This window comes from Lithobates pipiens, unplaced genomic scaffold, assembly GCF_037356315.1.
Source record: "Lithobates pipiens isolate NorthernLeopardFrog02 unplaced genomic scaffold, aLitPip1_a1.2 Scaffold_8, whole genome shotgun sequence".
Classification (NCBI taxonomy): Eukaryota; Metazoa; Chordata; class Amphibia; order Anura; family Ranidae; genus Lithobates; species Lithobates pipiens.
Genome location: NW_027507903.1, coordinates 107,505,375 through 107,519,519, shown reverse-complemented (window position 1 = coordinate 107,519,519; position 14,145 = coordinate 107,505,375). Strand labels below are relative to the sequence as shown.

Genomic DNA, 14,145 nt, shown 5'->3' with positions numbered 1-14,145 from the left:
GTATTGGCAGGCAGGGTATTGGCTGAGTATTGCTAGAGTATTGGCAGGCAGGGTATTGGCTTAATATTGCTAGAGTATTGGCAGGCAGGGTATTGCCAGGGTATTGCTAGAGTATTGGCAGGGTATTGCTAGAGTATTGCTGGGTATGGAGGGATGGCTGCCTCCATCTCTGGATCTCTCCCCTCCACTGTACAGATTAGTACAGAGAGGGGAGAGAGGAACCAGCGTCATGACATGACACCGGCTTGTGTACAAGTGATCGCTCCGTCGGAGCGATCACAGTGTAAACAGCCTGGATGTAGAAAGATGGCCGCTGCTTCGGAGCTAGGCCGAAGCCACGGCCTTTCCTAAGGCCGAGACCGCGGAGCGCTTTGTGGATCACGGCATGTGGCGATCCCAGCGGGTGACCTGTTCGGATCACGGATCGGTGACGATCCGTTGCACCCCTAGTTCACACCGTGCTTTACAATATAAAAGGGAGACAATACAGTTACAAAACAATAAAATACAGGAGGTTTAAGACGGCCCTGCTCAAAAGAGCTTACAATCTAACAGGGTGGTACAAATAGTTTTAACTGTGGGGAATAAGCTGACGGAAATGGTAAAAGATTAGTTGGAGGCATGATAGGCTTCCCTGAAGAGATGAGTTTTAGGAACAGCCTGAAGGCAGCTAGAGTAGGAAATAGCCGGACAGATTGAGGTAGAGCATTCCAGAGGATGGTATAGGCTCTGAAGAAATCCTGGAGAAGAGCATGGGAGGAGGAGACAAGGGAATTTGAGAGCAGGAGGTCTTGAGAGGAGCAGAGAGGATGGTTTGGGTGATATTTAGGGACAAGATTGGCGATGTAGCTCGGGGCAGAGTTGTGAATGGCTTTGTACGTTGTGGTTAGTATTTTGAATTTAATTTGCTGGGCGATCAGGAGCAGGTATAGGGATTGGCGGCAGACACTGAGCAGTAGGTTGGTAAGGTAGATGAGTCTGGCAGCAGCATTCATGATAGGCTGAAGAGGGGATAGCCTATGGAGAGGTAGGCCTAATGAGAAGGGAGTTGCAATAGTCAAGGCAAGAGATAACTAGGGAGCGTGCGTGTGTGTATGTGTGTGTGCGTGCGTATATATATATATCTGCAATGTTGTTTATGTCACTGTTCAACCCAATGGGCTTTCTTCACCTGTTTTTTCATTTATTTAGAGAAATGGTGGTGGTGTGTTTATACATACATACAAAATAAGCGTTAGCGTATTTTATCCTGTATAGACAATGTAGCTGATAAAAACTGCCCTATTTTCGAAGATATCAAGTTGCTGGCTATGCTATTATGTATGCTGCTGCAGTGAAGGTGTGGAGACACTTAAGCCTGGACATAGATTTTTCTTTTTTCCCCATTGGTAATGATTAAGCAGTGCGGATTGGATTTGTTTTGTGAACAGTAATAAAGCTGTGAGGAAACACAGATTTAGCTTTTGGATTAATAAAGTATTCTAAATCTAAAGACTGCTAAAATAAATATTTGAAAATCAAAACACCAAGCCTTAAGGCCGGGTTCACACCGCTGCGATGCGGGAACGCCGCAAATCCGCGGCGTTTTCCCGCATCGCACACCTCCCGCCGGCAGTTCACACTGCCCTATGCGGACGGCTGGGAGTGTCAATGTTATGTTAATGACACCCCCAGATCCGTCCGCAAATTGCAGTGCGATCTGCCGACTCGCACAGGAATCGGATCGCATGGTGTGAACCCCCATGCGATCCGATTCTGTTGCGGACCAAAAAAAGGGTCCCGTGCGAGTTTGCTGCGGGAGCGCTGCGAATTCAGCCATACTATCTGTATGGCTGTACTCGCATCGCTACGGAGATCGGATGTGATTTGCGGTGCGAATCACATCCGGATCTCCCCCCGCAGCAGTGTGAACCCAGCCTTAACCACGTTACTGAATATAAAGGCCAATTTCAGCCCAAACTCTTTGTTTCAGTTTTCTGGGCTCGTTAAACGTATTTTTTCCTTTTATCCCTTTTCTGTTGGAAGATTTCCCCTCATTTCCCCCTGACTGATGTTAAACTGAACAGAAAGTAAGGGGGGGAAGTCCCTAAAATGGGGACACAGCAACAAGACGTTAGTAGGGGAAATAAAATTTGTCTTTCCCATGGCAAGAAATGTTTACATTTCTTGCCATGGGATCAAAAAAATTTAAATAATCAATTTGCTAGGGTCAACAAGAACTTTTTGGAAAGATGAATAATAAACACACTGGTTAATGTTAACAGACTGTCTAGAATGGACTCCACATCCTACAATATTTTAACAATGGGGGTGGAAACAAAATTGACTTCTTGACCTTACAGAAATTGCATGGAATGTGAAGAGTACATTACCTGCGCCATATGGCAGTTGATACTGGCCAGGCAAAAGGGAGTATCCAAGATGATGGTGGTGATGGTGTGTGGACATTAACCTTTGGGATGGGGAGGTTCGGGGCCTTTCTGAACTCCTGTCACTTACACCTCGGTCTGGTGCCCCCATACTACTGCAGCCACCTGCTGTAGAAGCACCTGATAGACTGCAGCCCCCTCGATCACGGTCCTGGGGGGATTTATCTGTGATCTTTATGTACAGAAAAGAAGAAGATAAAGTGACATTATTAGGTGGCAATTCATTTATCTTTCATTTTAAGTATCAATGAAACTGTTATCAACACGTCAATCAAAATGGAGAACACATGGAATGTTATACATGACCGTTACAAGGGTACATTATTCAAATTGTCATCTGCATTATTAGGATGCACTCCTACTTCAAAACTAAAATATAAATGACAATTATTGTTTTAAGGTTTAGAACTATGTATTCAAGTAGACAGAATACCCTAGACACAAGAACAGCATTTTACAAAGCTGTTAAAAAAAAATCTGTATGGTATTGTAGGTCTGTAATGAGCACACTTGGTATGTAGGCAAAATATTAAACTAGCATTCAAACCCCTTAGGTTCTGTGATGCTAAATTCTGCACAGCTTTAGCCTAACACTACCACTACCCACACAAATCACAAATCTTAAAGCAGGGGACTCCAAACTTACTAAACAAAGTGCCAGTTTATTATCCTTTAGACTTTAGAGGGGCCGGACTGTGGCCACTAGGAGCAGAAAATGTTTTGGCATCGGTAACAATGTCCAATCATTGGTGTTAGTAGGAGGAATAGTATCCTATTGTTGGTGTTAGTAGGAGGAATAGTGTCCTGCCATTGATGTCAGTGGAAGTAATAGCGCCCGTTATTGATTTAAGTGGGAGTAATAGCGCCCCACCATTGGTGTCAGTGGGAGGAATAGTGCCCCATCATTAGTGTCAGTGGGAGAAATATTGCCACATCATTGGTGTCAGTGGGAGAAATATTGCCACATCATTGGTGTCAGTGGGAGAAATATTGCCACATCATTGGTGTCAGTGGGAGAAATATTGCCACATCATTGGTGTCAGTGGGAGAAATAGTGTCCCATATTTGGTGTCAGTGGGAGGAATAGTGCCCCATCATTAGTGTCAGTGGGAGGAATAGTGCCCCATCATTAGTGTCAGTGGGAGGAATAGTGCCCCATCATTGGAGTCAGTGGGAGAAATATTGCCACATCATTGATGTCAGTGGGAGGAATAGTAGCCCATAGTTGGTGTCAGTGGGAGGAATAGTGCTGCAAGGGTCGTGTAAAGGCAAGCAAAGGACCGCAGGTTGGAGATCACCGTGTAACTAAAGGCAAAACGTTTTTTTTCGTTTTGGATAGAGTGGAGAGAGATTTCAACACCTATCAGTTTTTATTGCCGTCTGTGCTCCCATTAGGGAGATTCACCATCTCTATTTTTCCTGTTTACCATTATCATTGAAGGTGAAAGTAAAAGAAAATCACACATTTTGGGTTGTCCCCAGAAAAGTAAGAAAGGGGAAATCTTTCAATGGGCACAGTAATTCTGGTGACCTGGGTGTCCCCAAGGAATTCCCTTAATTTGCAGGGATTTCCCCTCATTTCCTGTTTGGCTATGGGACAGGAAGTGAAGAGAAATCTCTGCAATAGGACACAAATGTCAGAGAAAAAAAAAATCTGACAGGGGTTACAACTAGAGGTCGACCGATATATCGGCCGGCCGATATTTGCCGTTTTTTAAATAATCGGCATCGGCCGATTGTGTTGATAAAAAGCCGATTCTACAGCGGGACTTTGAAATGACTTCTGTAAGAAGTCAGTGTGAGTTGCCTGAGTCGTCATAGCAACACTTTCCTCCTCTCTGGGCAGACTGCCAAGAAAAGAACTAAATGATACAATGTTTACACTGAATGAATGAAGTCATCTCTGTGTAGAAGTTCTCAGTTTAACCATTTAAAGACTAAATCTTTTTTGACACTTGTTGCTTACAAGTAAAAATCCTGTATTTTCTGCCAGAAAATCACTTAGACCCCCCCAAAAATTATATATATTTTTTTAGCAGAGATCCTAGGGAATAAAATAGCGGTTGTTGCAATATTTTATGTCACACGGCATTTGCACAGAGGTCTTTCAAATGCATTTTTTTGGGAAAAAAATACACCATTTAAAAAATAAAAATAAAATAAAAACAGTAAAGTTAGCCCATTTTTTTTTTTTTTTGTCCAAAAGTTTTGACTACCCGTTTTTTTAATCTAGATCATACATACAAGTAAACTGATTGGAGGTTTGTTTTGTTTAATAAATGTTTAAAGCGGGAGTCCGCTGGGGCTCCGCGTTTTTTTTTTTTTTTTTAAAAGCCAGCAGCTACAAATACTGCAGCTGCTGACTTTTAAAATAGTGACACTTACCTGTCCAGCGCGCCCGCGATGTCGGCACCCGAAGCCGATCTCTAGATCGACACTCGAGTGCTGCCGCCGCCATCTTGGGTATGGGAATCAGGAAATGGAGCCTTTCGGCTTAATTTCCCGGTTCCCTACTGCGCATGCGCGAGCCGCGCTGCGCAATGAGGACAGTCCCCGCTGCCTCTGGGATCTGTGTGTTTCCCAGCAGGCAGCGGGGCACTTGCGGAAGGGGGCGGGCACTTGCGGAAAGGGGCGTAATGTACGCCCCTTTCCGCAGAGAGCTAGCCCGAAAGTGGGTGCAGTTACCTGGATTATCCAGGTAACTGCACCCCCCTCCCCCCTGAAAGGTGCCAATTGTGGCGCCGGAGGGGGGGAGGAATCCGATGAGCGGAAGGTCCATTTTAGGGTGGACCTCCGCTTTAAGTGTAAGAAATTTTCTGCATCACTTATGAAGGCTGCTTTCACACTGGAGCGGGCAGACGTTGATGGTAAAACGCAAGTTTTAGCGGCTCTTTACCATCATTTTAGCGGTGCTATTTGGCTGCTAGTGGGGCACATATAACCCAGCTAGCGGCCAAGGAAGAGGTTAAATGCGCCCATGAAGCACCGCTGCCAAATCGCATTGCATGCGCTTCGGCAGTGGTGCCCATTCATATCAATGGGCAGGAGTGGTGGAGGAGCGGTATACACCACTCCAAACGTGCTGCTTGCAAGACTTTTTTTTTTAAGATCCTGCCAGCGCATCGCCTCAGTGTGAAAGCACTCTGTCTTTCACACAGACTGCAGGAGAGCCATTTTGCAGGCACTTTACAGGCGCTATTTTTAGCCCAAAAGCACCTTAAAAAACGCCCCAGTGGGAAAGGTGTGTTAGATCAAGGGGGATTAAAAATAAATAAAATAAAATCGGCCTAACATATCGGCCCAAAAAAATCGGCATCATATATCGGCTATCGGCCGCCATGATTTCTAAATATCGGCATCGGCCAGAGAAAAACCCATATCGGTCGACCTCTAGTTACAACCCTCCCTTAGTCTATCAAAAATGAAAATAAATAAATAAATAATAATAAAAAAAAAAAGTTTTGCCCATAGTTCTACTTTAATTATAGTTATGACACAAACACATTAAACACTCAAGTTATGTACTAAAAGTGACTGGTTCTCTTTACAGCTACAGTCATGCAAGCCCTCACATTAGTTGTAACACAAAAAAATGAAAAAACTGCACTTACCGTTGGAGATTTGCTTTTGTAATGGCTAGCATGCTGTTGTAAAATATCAAGTGCTTTGGATTCAGAGGTGGGTTTACAGCTGACACTTGGACTGGTTCGGGATTTCTCCGATTCCTCGCTACTAGAAACTTTGTTGCCATATGGGGAGAAAGGATAACTGGAGGAGAGATAAGAACCTAAAAAAAAAAAAAAAAAAAAGGAAGAATATGAAAAAAAGAAAAAATTTTTTATTAAAGTATTGCATCAAAATAAATTTTAGGTCCACACGTCAAATGATTTAAGATAACAGATGGAAAATGAAAAGCATAATAAAGTTAATCAATGTTCATATATGTTTACAGTTTTTGATTTAAAGGAGAAGTTCACCTTTGGGAACATGTTAAGTTACACCATTTTGTAGGGTGGAACATGTAGCATCTTGCCAATGCTGCAGCCACTGCCTGCATTCCCTGTGGTGGCAGTATGGGTAGAAGTTTCCCAGACTAGCTGTCACTTTTTGAAATCAGTGTGGCTGTGTGAGGCTCCACCCACACGACCATGTCATTCATTCACAAAGCTCTGTGTAAACTACAAGCTTCTACTTCCTTTGTGGCTGTCGGCTTGTAGTTGTCAATGATCTACCACAGCGCTGTTGTCCGCCATGAAAGTTCATTGATTCTTCCCGTCAGTGTATCTGCTTGCCCATACGGGATGTATGGCACACAGATACACTGACAGATCAGCAGGAGTCCTGCACGGCCCTAGTGACATGCTGATCGCTGGTGCAAAGCTTTACAGGCTCCAAAAAAAAAAAAAAAAAATTACATTTTATTTACCTGCAAAAAAAACGTACATTTTTATTTTCTTTAATGTGAAGTTATCCGTTGACACTTTTCACTTTTTTTCAAATGTAATAGATAAAAGATTTTTTTTTCTTTTATACTGTCACTAGCGCAGTACAGCCTAATTATATAACTGATGTGGCAGTGATAATTTTAAATTTTTTGAAATTATTATTATATTATAATACAGGATTTATAACACAACAGTTTATGCAGCGCTTTACAACATAAGGACAGTACAATTACAATAATGTTTAATAAAAATAAAAAAATTTTTTTTCTGTAACATACTGTGACCGGAGCAATGCAGTGTTACCATAGTTTTTAAAAACATTATGATTACTTACTGAAATTGAAAACATTTTTTTTTACCAAAACGGATTCTAGGGCCTTAACAACTACCGCATATACTCGAGTATAGGTCGATCCGAATATAAGCCGAGGCCCCTAATTTACCACAAAAAAAATGGGAAAACTTATTGACTCGTGTATAAGCCGAGGGTGAGACATGCCTGTCCATCCCTGTGTGTCCGTCCCTGTGTGTCCGTCCCTGTGTGTCCGTCCCTCCCTGTGTGTCCGTCCATCCCTGTGTCTCTTTGTCCTTCTGCAGCGATCTGCATGTAAAAACATGCCAGGATCGCCGCACCTCTTCTCGTCTGTGACAGACGGCGGCCATTCCACTGTTCAAAAGCCGCGCCTCCGTCTGTAATAGGCGGAACACTCAATTTCCCAGCAGTCAGTGTTCCGCCTATCACGAACATCCTCTCATCCTCGTCCGTAGTATGAGGATGAGCGGATGTCCGTGATAGGCGGACCACTGACTGCTGGGAAATTGAGTGTTCCGCCTATCACAGACAGGGAGGCGCGGCTTTTGAATAGTGGAATGGCCGCCGTCTGTCTGCACGACACGCAGATCGGGTAGACAAACGGCGGTGACTCGAGTATAAGCCGAGGGGGGCACTTTCAGTCTAAAAAAAGGGGCTGAAAATCTCGGCTTATACTCGAGTATATACGGTAATCGATTATGAAAATAGTTGTAAAGTATTTTCATAATTGATTAATCAGCCAGGAGATTAGTTGGCCTGCCTACAGAATGCATTATTATCTAAAGGCTGATGTCTTTTTTACTTAGCTATAGGGCCTCTCTATACTATACTTTGCAGCTTGCTATTAGGGCATTTTGAGGGCAGGAGGAGCCAGAAGAGTCGTTGGGGGACCCCAGAAGAGGAGAATCATGGCTGTTCTGTGCAAAATCGTTACACAGAGCAGGCAAGTATAACATGTTTGTTAAAAAACAAAACAAAAAAAAAAAAACACTTTAACCAGTTCCCGACCAGTGCACGACGATGTACGTTGGCAGAATGGCACGGGCAGGCAAACTGCCGTACAGATACGTCCAGTTGAAACTGCTGCCCTGCCATTGCGTGTGCGCGACGGTCGGGACCCCCGTGAGGCCGGTCGCTGATCCCATAGACTCGATCGCCATGGGGATACCCGCGATCGTCTCACGGGGAGATACCGATGTAAACAGCATCTCCCCGTTCTGCCTAACAACAAGTGACACTGATCTCTGCTCCCTGTGATTGGAGCAGAGATCAGTGTTCACTAACACACAGCCCAGCCCCCCACAGTTAGTAACACTCCCCTAGGACACACTTAACCCCTTCACTGCCAGTGTCATTTACACAGGAATCAGTGCATTTGTATAGCACTGATTGCTGTATAAATGACAATGGTCCCAAAAATGTGTCAAAAATGTCTGACGTGTCTGCCATAATGTCGCAGTCACAATAAAAATCGCTGATCGCCGCCATTACACTTATAGTAGAAATAAGTGGCACTTATAAAGAGATCAGTGCTAAAATGCAGATTACTGTGTAAATGTGACTGACAGGGAAGGGGTTAACAGTAGGGGGCGATCAACGGGTTAACTGTGATAAATAGGGAGTGATTCTAACTGTGGGAGGATGGGACTGCCTGGGTGAGGAGAGCGATTGTTGTTCATACATAGTATGAACAACAGATTGCTCCTCCTCACCCCTGACAGCAGACAGATCTGTCTGTTAACATTGACAAATCTCCGTTCTGTCTCTATGTGGAGCGTTCGCGTCCGACGGTCACACGCATCGGCTCTGGAGTTGCAGGCGTGTGCCCCCTAGTGGTCAAAAGAAGAACTGACGTATAGCTATGTCAGTTCGCCCAGGGGAGCCGGTTGTACTGCGGCGGCTGGTTGGAAAGGGGTTAAAGACGTTTAGTACTACTTTAACATAAAAGATTTCCATCTCCCTTCCACCCTTCATATAGATTCTCTGACTCCTAGTTAAATGCCCATATATCCTACTTCTGGGTGTAGTGTGTACGTGTGCGTGTGCGTGTGCGTGTATATATATAAAATATATGTTTTCACTGTTTCATAGTATAAATTAATCTCTTATAGTAGGGAGTATCTGATCTTTTTGTACTATAAAGGGCTAATTTTAGTTTTTTTAACCCCATTTTGTCAGGTGACAGAAAAAAAAAAAAAAGCATGCTGCTTCTACTAAACATCTTAGGTCTGGTTCACACCTATGCGTTTTTGGTGCTTGATGCCGAAACGCACTACAGTTCATTTAACATGGTTTCCTAAGGGACACGTTCACATCTATGCTTTTTTTCAGCAGTTGGAAAAGGTCAGGGACTTTTAAACGCAAAACTGTGCTTTTTTTTTGCTTCAAGGTAGAAGCTGCAGAAAAGCAAGTAGTGTGTTTTTGCCACGATTTGTGTTTTTTAATCTGCCACAACAAATTGGCAAGAAAGCATAAATAATGCACAACGTTGCCATGATTTGCGTTTTTTAATTTGCTACAACAAATTGGCAAAAAAATGTAAAACGCAAATCGCAGCAAAATCAAACGTGCAAAAACACACAGCAAAAAGCACTGCAGAAACAGATCAAAAGCAAACTGCATAGGTTTGAACAGAGCCTTATGATGGCCATATACTTATCAATTTTCGGATGAGAATATTCATACCAAAAATCTTTGTGCATTTGATCAATGAATGTCGTTGAAAATTTTTCTTGCTTTTAACATTCAGTTTTAATATGAATGTCATTTCTGAACAAAAACCGCATACACTGAAAATTCCTTTCAACAAGAAGTTTTCTATTCTGCACCTTCAAATTTTCCCATCACTGTGGTAGAAAACCAACGTCGAATTGACCCCACTAAAAATTAGAAAATCGAACAAAAGGTTCTTAAAATGTATTTTTATTTTGAAGGAAGACATTGTTTTTGCATGGCCAGCATAAGTGATAGCAGACACAGGGAGCTTTCATCAAGCCACCTGCCTATGACAAGGGAGTCAGTCATCCATAATATATTACAGTTCTGTCTGAAAATCTGCAAAACTGTCTTTCATTTTTTTTTCTTCTTTAAATAAAAAATTTGAACTTGGAGTCTGATTATATTTAACAGATTCAACCTCTAATAGTATATACAGTATCTCTTCTGCCTGGTATTCTCAGAGTGGATTCGTATATATACTGTATGCTGGATACATTCTTTGTGCATACAGCTATGACCTCCACAATCACTGGCTACTCGCACACACCTGTCATTTCAGATGCAGAGATTTGAAAATTTCTTGCCACTGCAAATTGCAGGGTGTGCTAAACAACCCTCTGAATGTTGCCTTATTAACCTCTTCCCGATCAGCCGCCGCAGCTGTACTGTGGCAGTTTGGCTCTCCTGGGCAAACTGGCGTAACTGTACATCAGTCCGCCTTTTGACCATTAGGGGTGGCGTGACGCCTGAGCCGATGCGCGTGCCCAGTGGTCGTGATGACAGCCAGGCACCCACGATCACTCCACACAGAGACAGAACGGAGATCTGTCAATGTAAACAGACAGATCTGTCAGGCGTGAGGAGAGCGATCTATTGTTCATACTGAGTATGAACAGCGATCAGTCTCCTCACCTTGTCAGTCCCACTCCCCCAGTGTTAGAATCACTCTCTAGGTAACACAGTTAACCCCTTGATCACCCCCTGTTAACCTCTTCCCTGCCAGTGAAATTTACATTTATACAGCACTGATCGCTGTATAAATGCCAATGGTCCCAAAAAATGTGTCAAAAGTGTCCGAATCTGTCTACCATAAGGTCACAGTCCTGATAAAAAAAAAAAAAAAAAAAAAAAAAAAAATCGCAGATAAACTACCATTGCCAGTCAAAATAAAACAAAAAAATGCCATAAATCTATCCACCATTTTATAGACGCTATAACTTTTGCACAAACCAATCAATATACGCTTATTGTGATTTTGATTACCAAAAATATGTAGAAGAATACATAATGGCCCAAACCTAGGAAAAAAAAATCGCTTTTTTAAAAAAAATTGGGGATATTTATTATAGCAAAAATAGTGTTTTTTTTTGTTTGTTTTTTCAAAATTGTCGATCTTTGTTTATAGCGCAAAAAATAAAAACCACAGAGATGATCAAATACCACCAAAAGAAAGCTATATTTGTGGGGGAAAAAAAAAAGAACGTAAATTGTTTGGGTACAAAGTCGCATGACCGCGCAATTGTCAGGTAAAACGACAGTGCCGCATCGTAAAAAAAAAATGGCCTGGTCATTGAGCAGCCAAATCTCCCAGGGCTGACGTGGTTAAAAAGCAATTCATGGTGCCATACAAACTATAGTAAGGCCTGGTTCACACCCTATGCATTTTTTTGTGCATTTTCAGTTTTGTAGAAACACACTACAGTCCATTTAACATGGTTTTCTACGAATGTAGTTCACCTCTGTGTATGTTATGGAAAGGGCCAGGGACTTTTTTCTGGCATTTGGTTTCTTCAATGGATCAAAAGCGTGTATTGAAAAACGCAAAATGCACCTGCAATATGCAAACGGCATAGGTGGGAATCGGCCCTAAAAGGATGAGAAGGTTTTCACGTTTATTGGTGGAATATCAAATAAGTTAGATAAAAACAATGTTTTGGGGCCACACAGGGTCCCTTCCTTAAGTGGACCTAGTGATGATGGTTTTAAAAAAAGGTTGACCACACACCCAGGTATGAAGCAGTGATGATTACTTTATTGAGGATAAAAAGCCATCAAGATGCATCATTAGACACCATGAGACCTCTATGCAGGTATAGCAAGATTAACGCGGTTCACAAAGTCAAAATCTTAACAGGGCCGCACCGGACCCCCTGCTGCAAGCCGGAGCAAGCGTGAACCTAGCCTTAAAATATCAAATCAAGAATAATGTGCTGGTGCTTTATTCCTGTCAAACCCTGCACTGGGACAGTGAACTAATTTGGTGGAATTTTCCATAAGATGATTGTTGATATATCAGTGTACTACTGTAACAACACATCTAAGTATTGTTCGTGAAATCCTTTTTTTTTTTTTTTAGCACTAACATTTTCAGGACATGCTCTTGGAACCTAAAGTTTACCCAAAACTAAAAAAAAAAAAACAGCAAATTTATAAAAATACACTTGAAAACCAAAATTCTTCTGTGAGTAAATAAACATCCTGAACCAATACCTGGGTAGTTCTGCATCATGACTGCTGGCATTCCACGATAGCTTGGATGGTTGGGGTCATAAGCTTGACTATAGGTATAGCCATGCATATATGGGATATAGGACTGGTGTTGAGTAAGTGGCGATGACACAGGAACATGAGTACTGGTACGGTGGTCCTTAGGCAGAACACGAAGGTCCTCCGTTGCTTGTGGTCCCTTCACTTCCAAATTAACACTTTCTTTGCTTTCCTCTTTAGGGGCAGCTTCCTTGCTGCGGCTCCGCTCTTCCTTGACCTTCCTTTCCCGTTCTTCTTTCCATCTTTCATCGTCCGCTTTTAAAGCATCTGTGTACTTGGGATAAACATAGGACCACATGCGCGATTCTGCCTCCTGCTGCTAAACATTGTTAAAAAGGAAAAAAATTTAATCTTTAAGTTCCTCATGAAACAATGCTGAGCATATGCGCACAATGGATTTAAATTACAAGCTTCAAATTTCTTACTGAACCAACATGAAAACTACTGCCCAAGGAAGAGTCAAGCATACAACACATTGGATTCAAGCAAACAAAATCTATATATATCCATACATGTATACACACACATATGCAGTACTGTGCAAAAGTTTTAGTCAGGTGTAAAGAAATGCTGTAAAGAATTCTTTTAAAAATATATATTTTAAATGTTTTAAATAAATTTACAAATGCAAAGTGAGCGAACAGAAGAAAAATCTAAATCAAATCAATATTTGGTATGGCTACCCTTTGGCTTCTAACCAGCATCAATTCTTAAACTATACACAAAGTCAGGAATTTTCGTAGGATTAGCGTCAGCTGTATGATTAAACAGGAATACCAAGCAGGTGCTAATGCTCATCAATTTTGCATGCTGGTTGAAAAACAATCATTAACTGAAAGAAACCGTTGTGCAGGCGGCTTAAAACTGGTCGAGGAACACCCAAACTCTGCTACTCAGGTAAGCTTGAGGAAGACTGTTTCATGTCACAGGTCATACACCATGGCAAGTCTAAGCACATTAACAAGATAAGTAAACTGCATCCGCAAGGTCTCTCCCAGGCAAAGACTTCAAAGCTGACTGGGGTTTCAAGATGTGGTGTTCAGGGGTTTTTGAAGAACAAATAAATGGGCAAAGCTGAGGACCGTAGATGCAGTGGTAGGCCAAGAAAATTTAATGCGACAGCTAAAAGACACATCGGGCTTACTTCTCTGACATCAGAAGATGTTTAGCAGTGCCATAAGCACAGAAATGGCAGAAACCAGTGGGACCCAGGTACACCCATCTACTGTCCGGAGAAATCTGGCCAGAAATGGTTTTAATGGAAAAATTGTGATGTGAAAACAAGGCTAAGCGACTCAACTATGCACAAAAATAGGATGTTTATAACAGCTTACCTGTAAAATCCTTTTCTTCGATGTACATCAGGGGACAAAGAGCCATAGCAATAACTATGTGGGTTATTACTACTGTCCATCAGGTGCTGGACACTGGCACGCCCCTAAAAGCGTGAACTTCTCCCATATAACCCCTCCCACTACTGGGAGTCCTCAGTTTTGTAGCCAAGCAATCAAAGTGTATAAGAAGGGAGGGACCTCTGAGTCCCCTGATGTACATCAAAGAAAAGGATTTTACAGGTAAGCGGTTATAAAAATCCTATTTTATTTTCTTACATCAGGGGACACAGAGCCATAGTAATAACTATGTGGGATGTCCCATAGCAATGGCAACTGAAAGAGGGGGGGGGGGGGGGAGG

The 14,145-nt window shown here is 42.3% G+C and overlaps 1 protein-coding gene across 5 annotated transcripts in view; it reads right to left on the bottom strand.

Moving 5' to 3' along the window:
- The window catches only part of ZNF609 (zinc finger protein 609), a 183,859-nt gene that overhangs the window by 15,531 nt on the left and 154,183 nt on the right, over nucleotides 1-14,145 (bottom strand). For all 5 annotated transcript variants that reach the window (XM_077472283.1, XM_077472282.1, XM_077472285.1 and 2 more), the window contains 3 exons: nucleotides 12,396-12,771; nucleotides 6,041-6,216; nucleotides 2,373-2,601 (listed from right to left, as the gene is read on the bottom strand). In XM_077472283.1, the coding sequence (XP_077328409.1) occupies nucleotides 2,373-2,601; nucleotides 6,041-6,216; nucleotides 12,396-12,771 (781 nt within the window). The remainder of the gene's footprint in view (nucleotides 1-2,372; nucleotides 2,602-6,040; nucleotides 6,217-12,395; nucleotides 12,772-14,145) is intronic.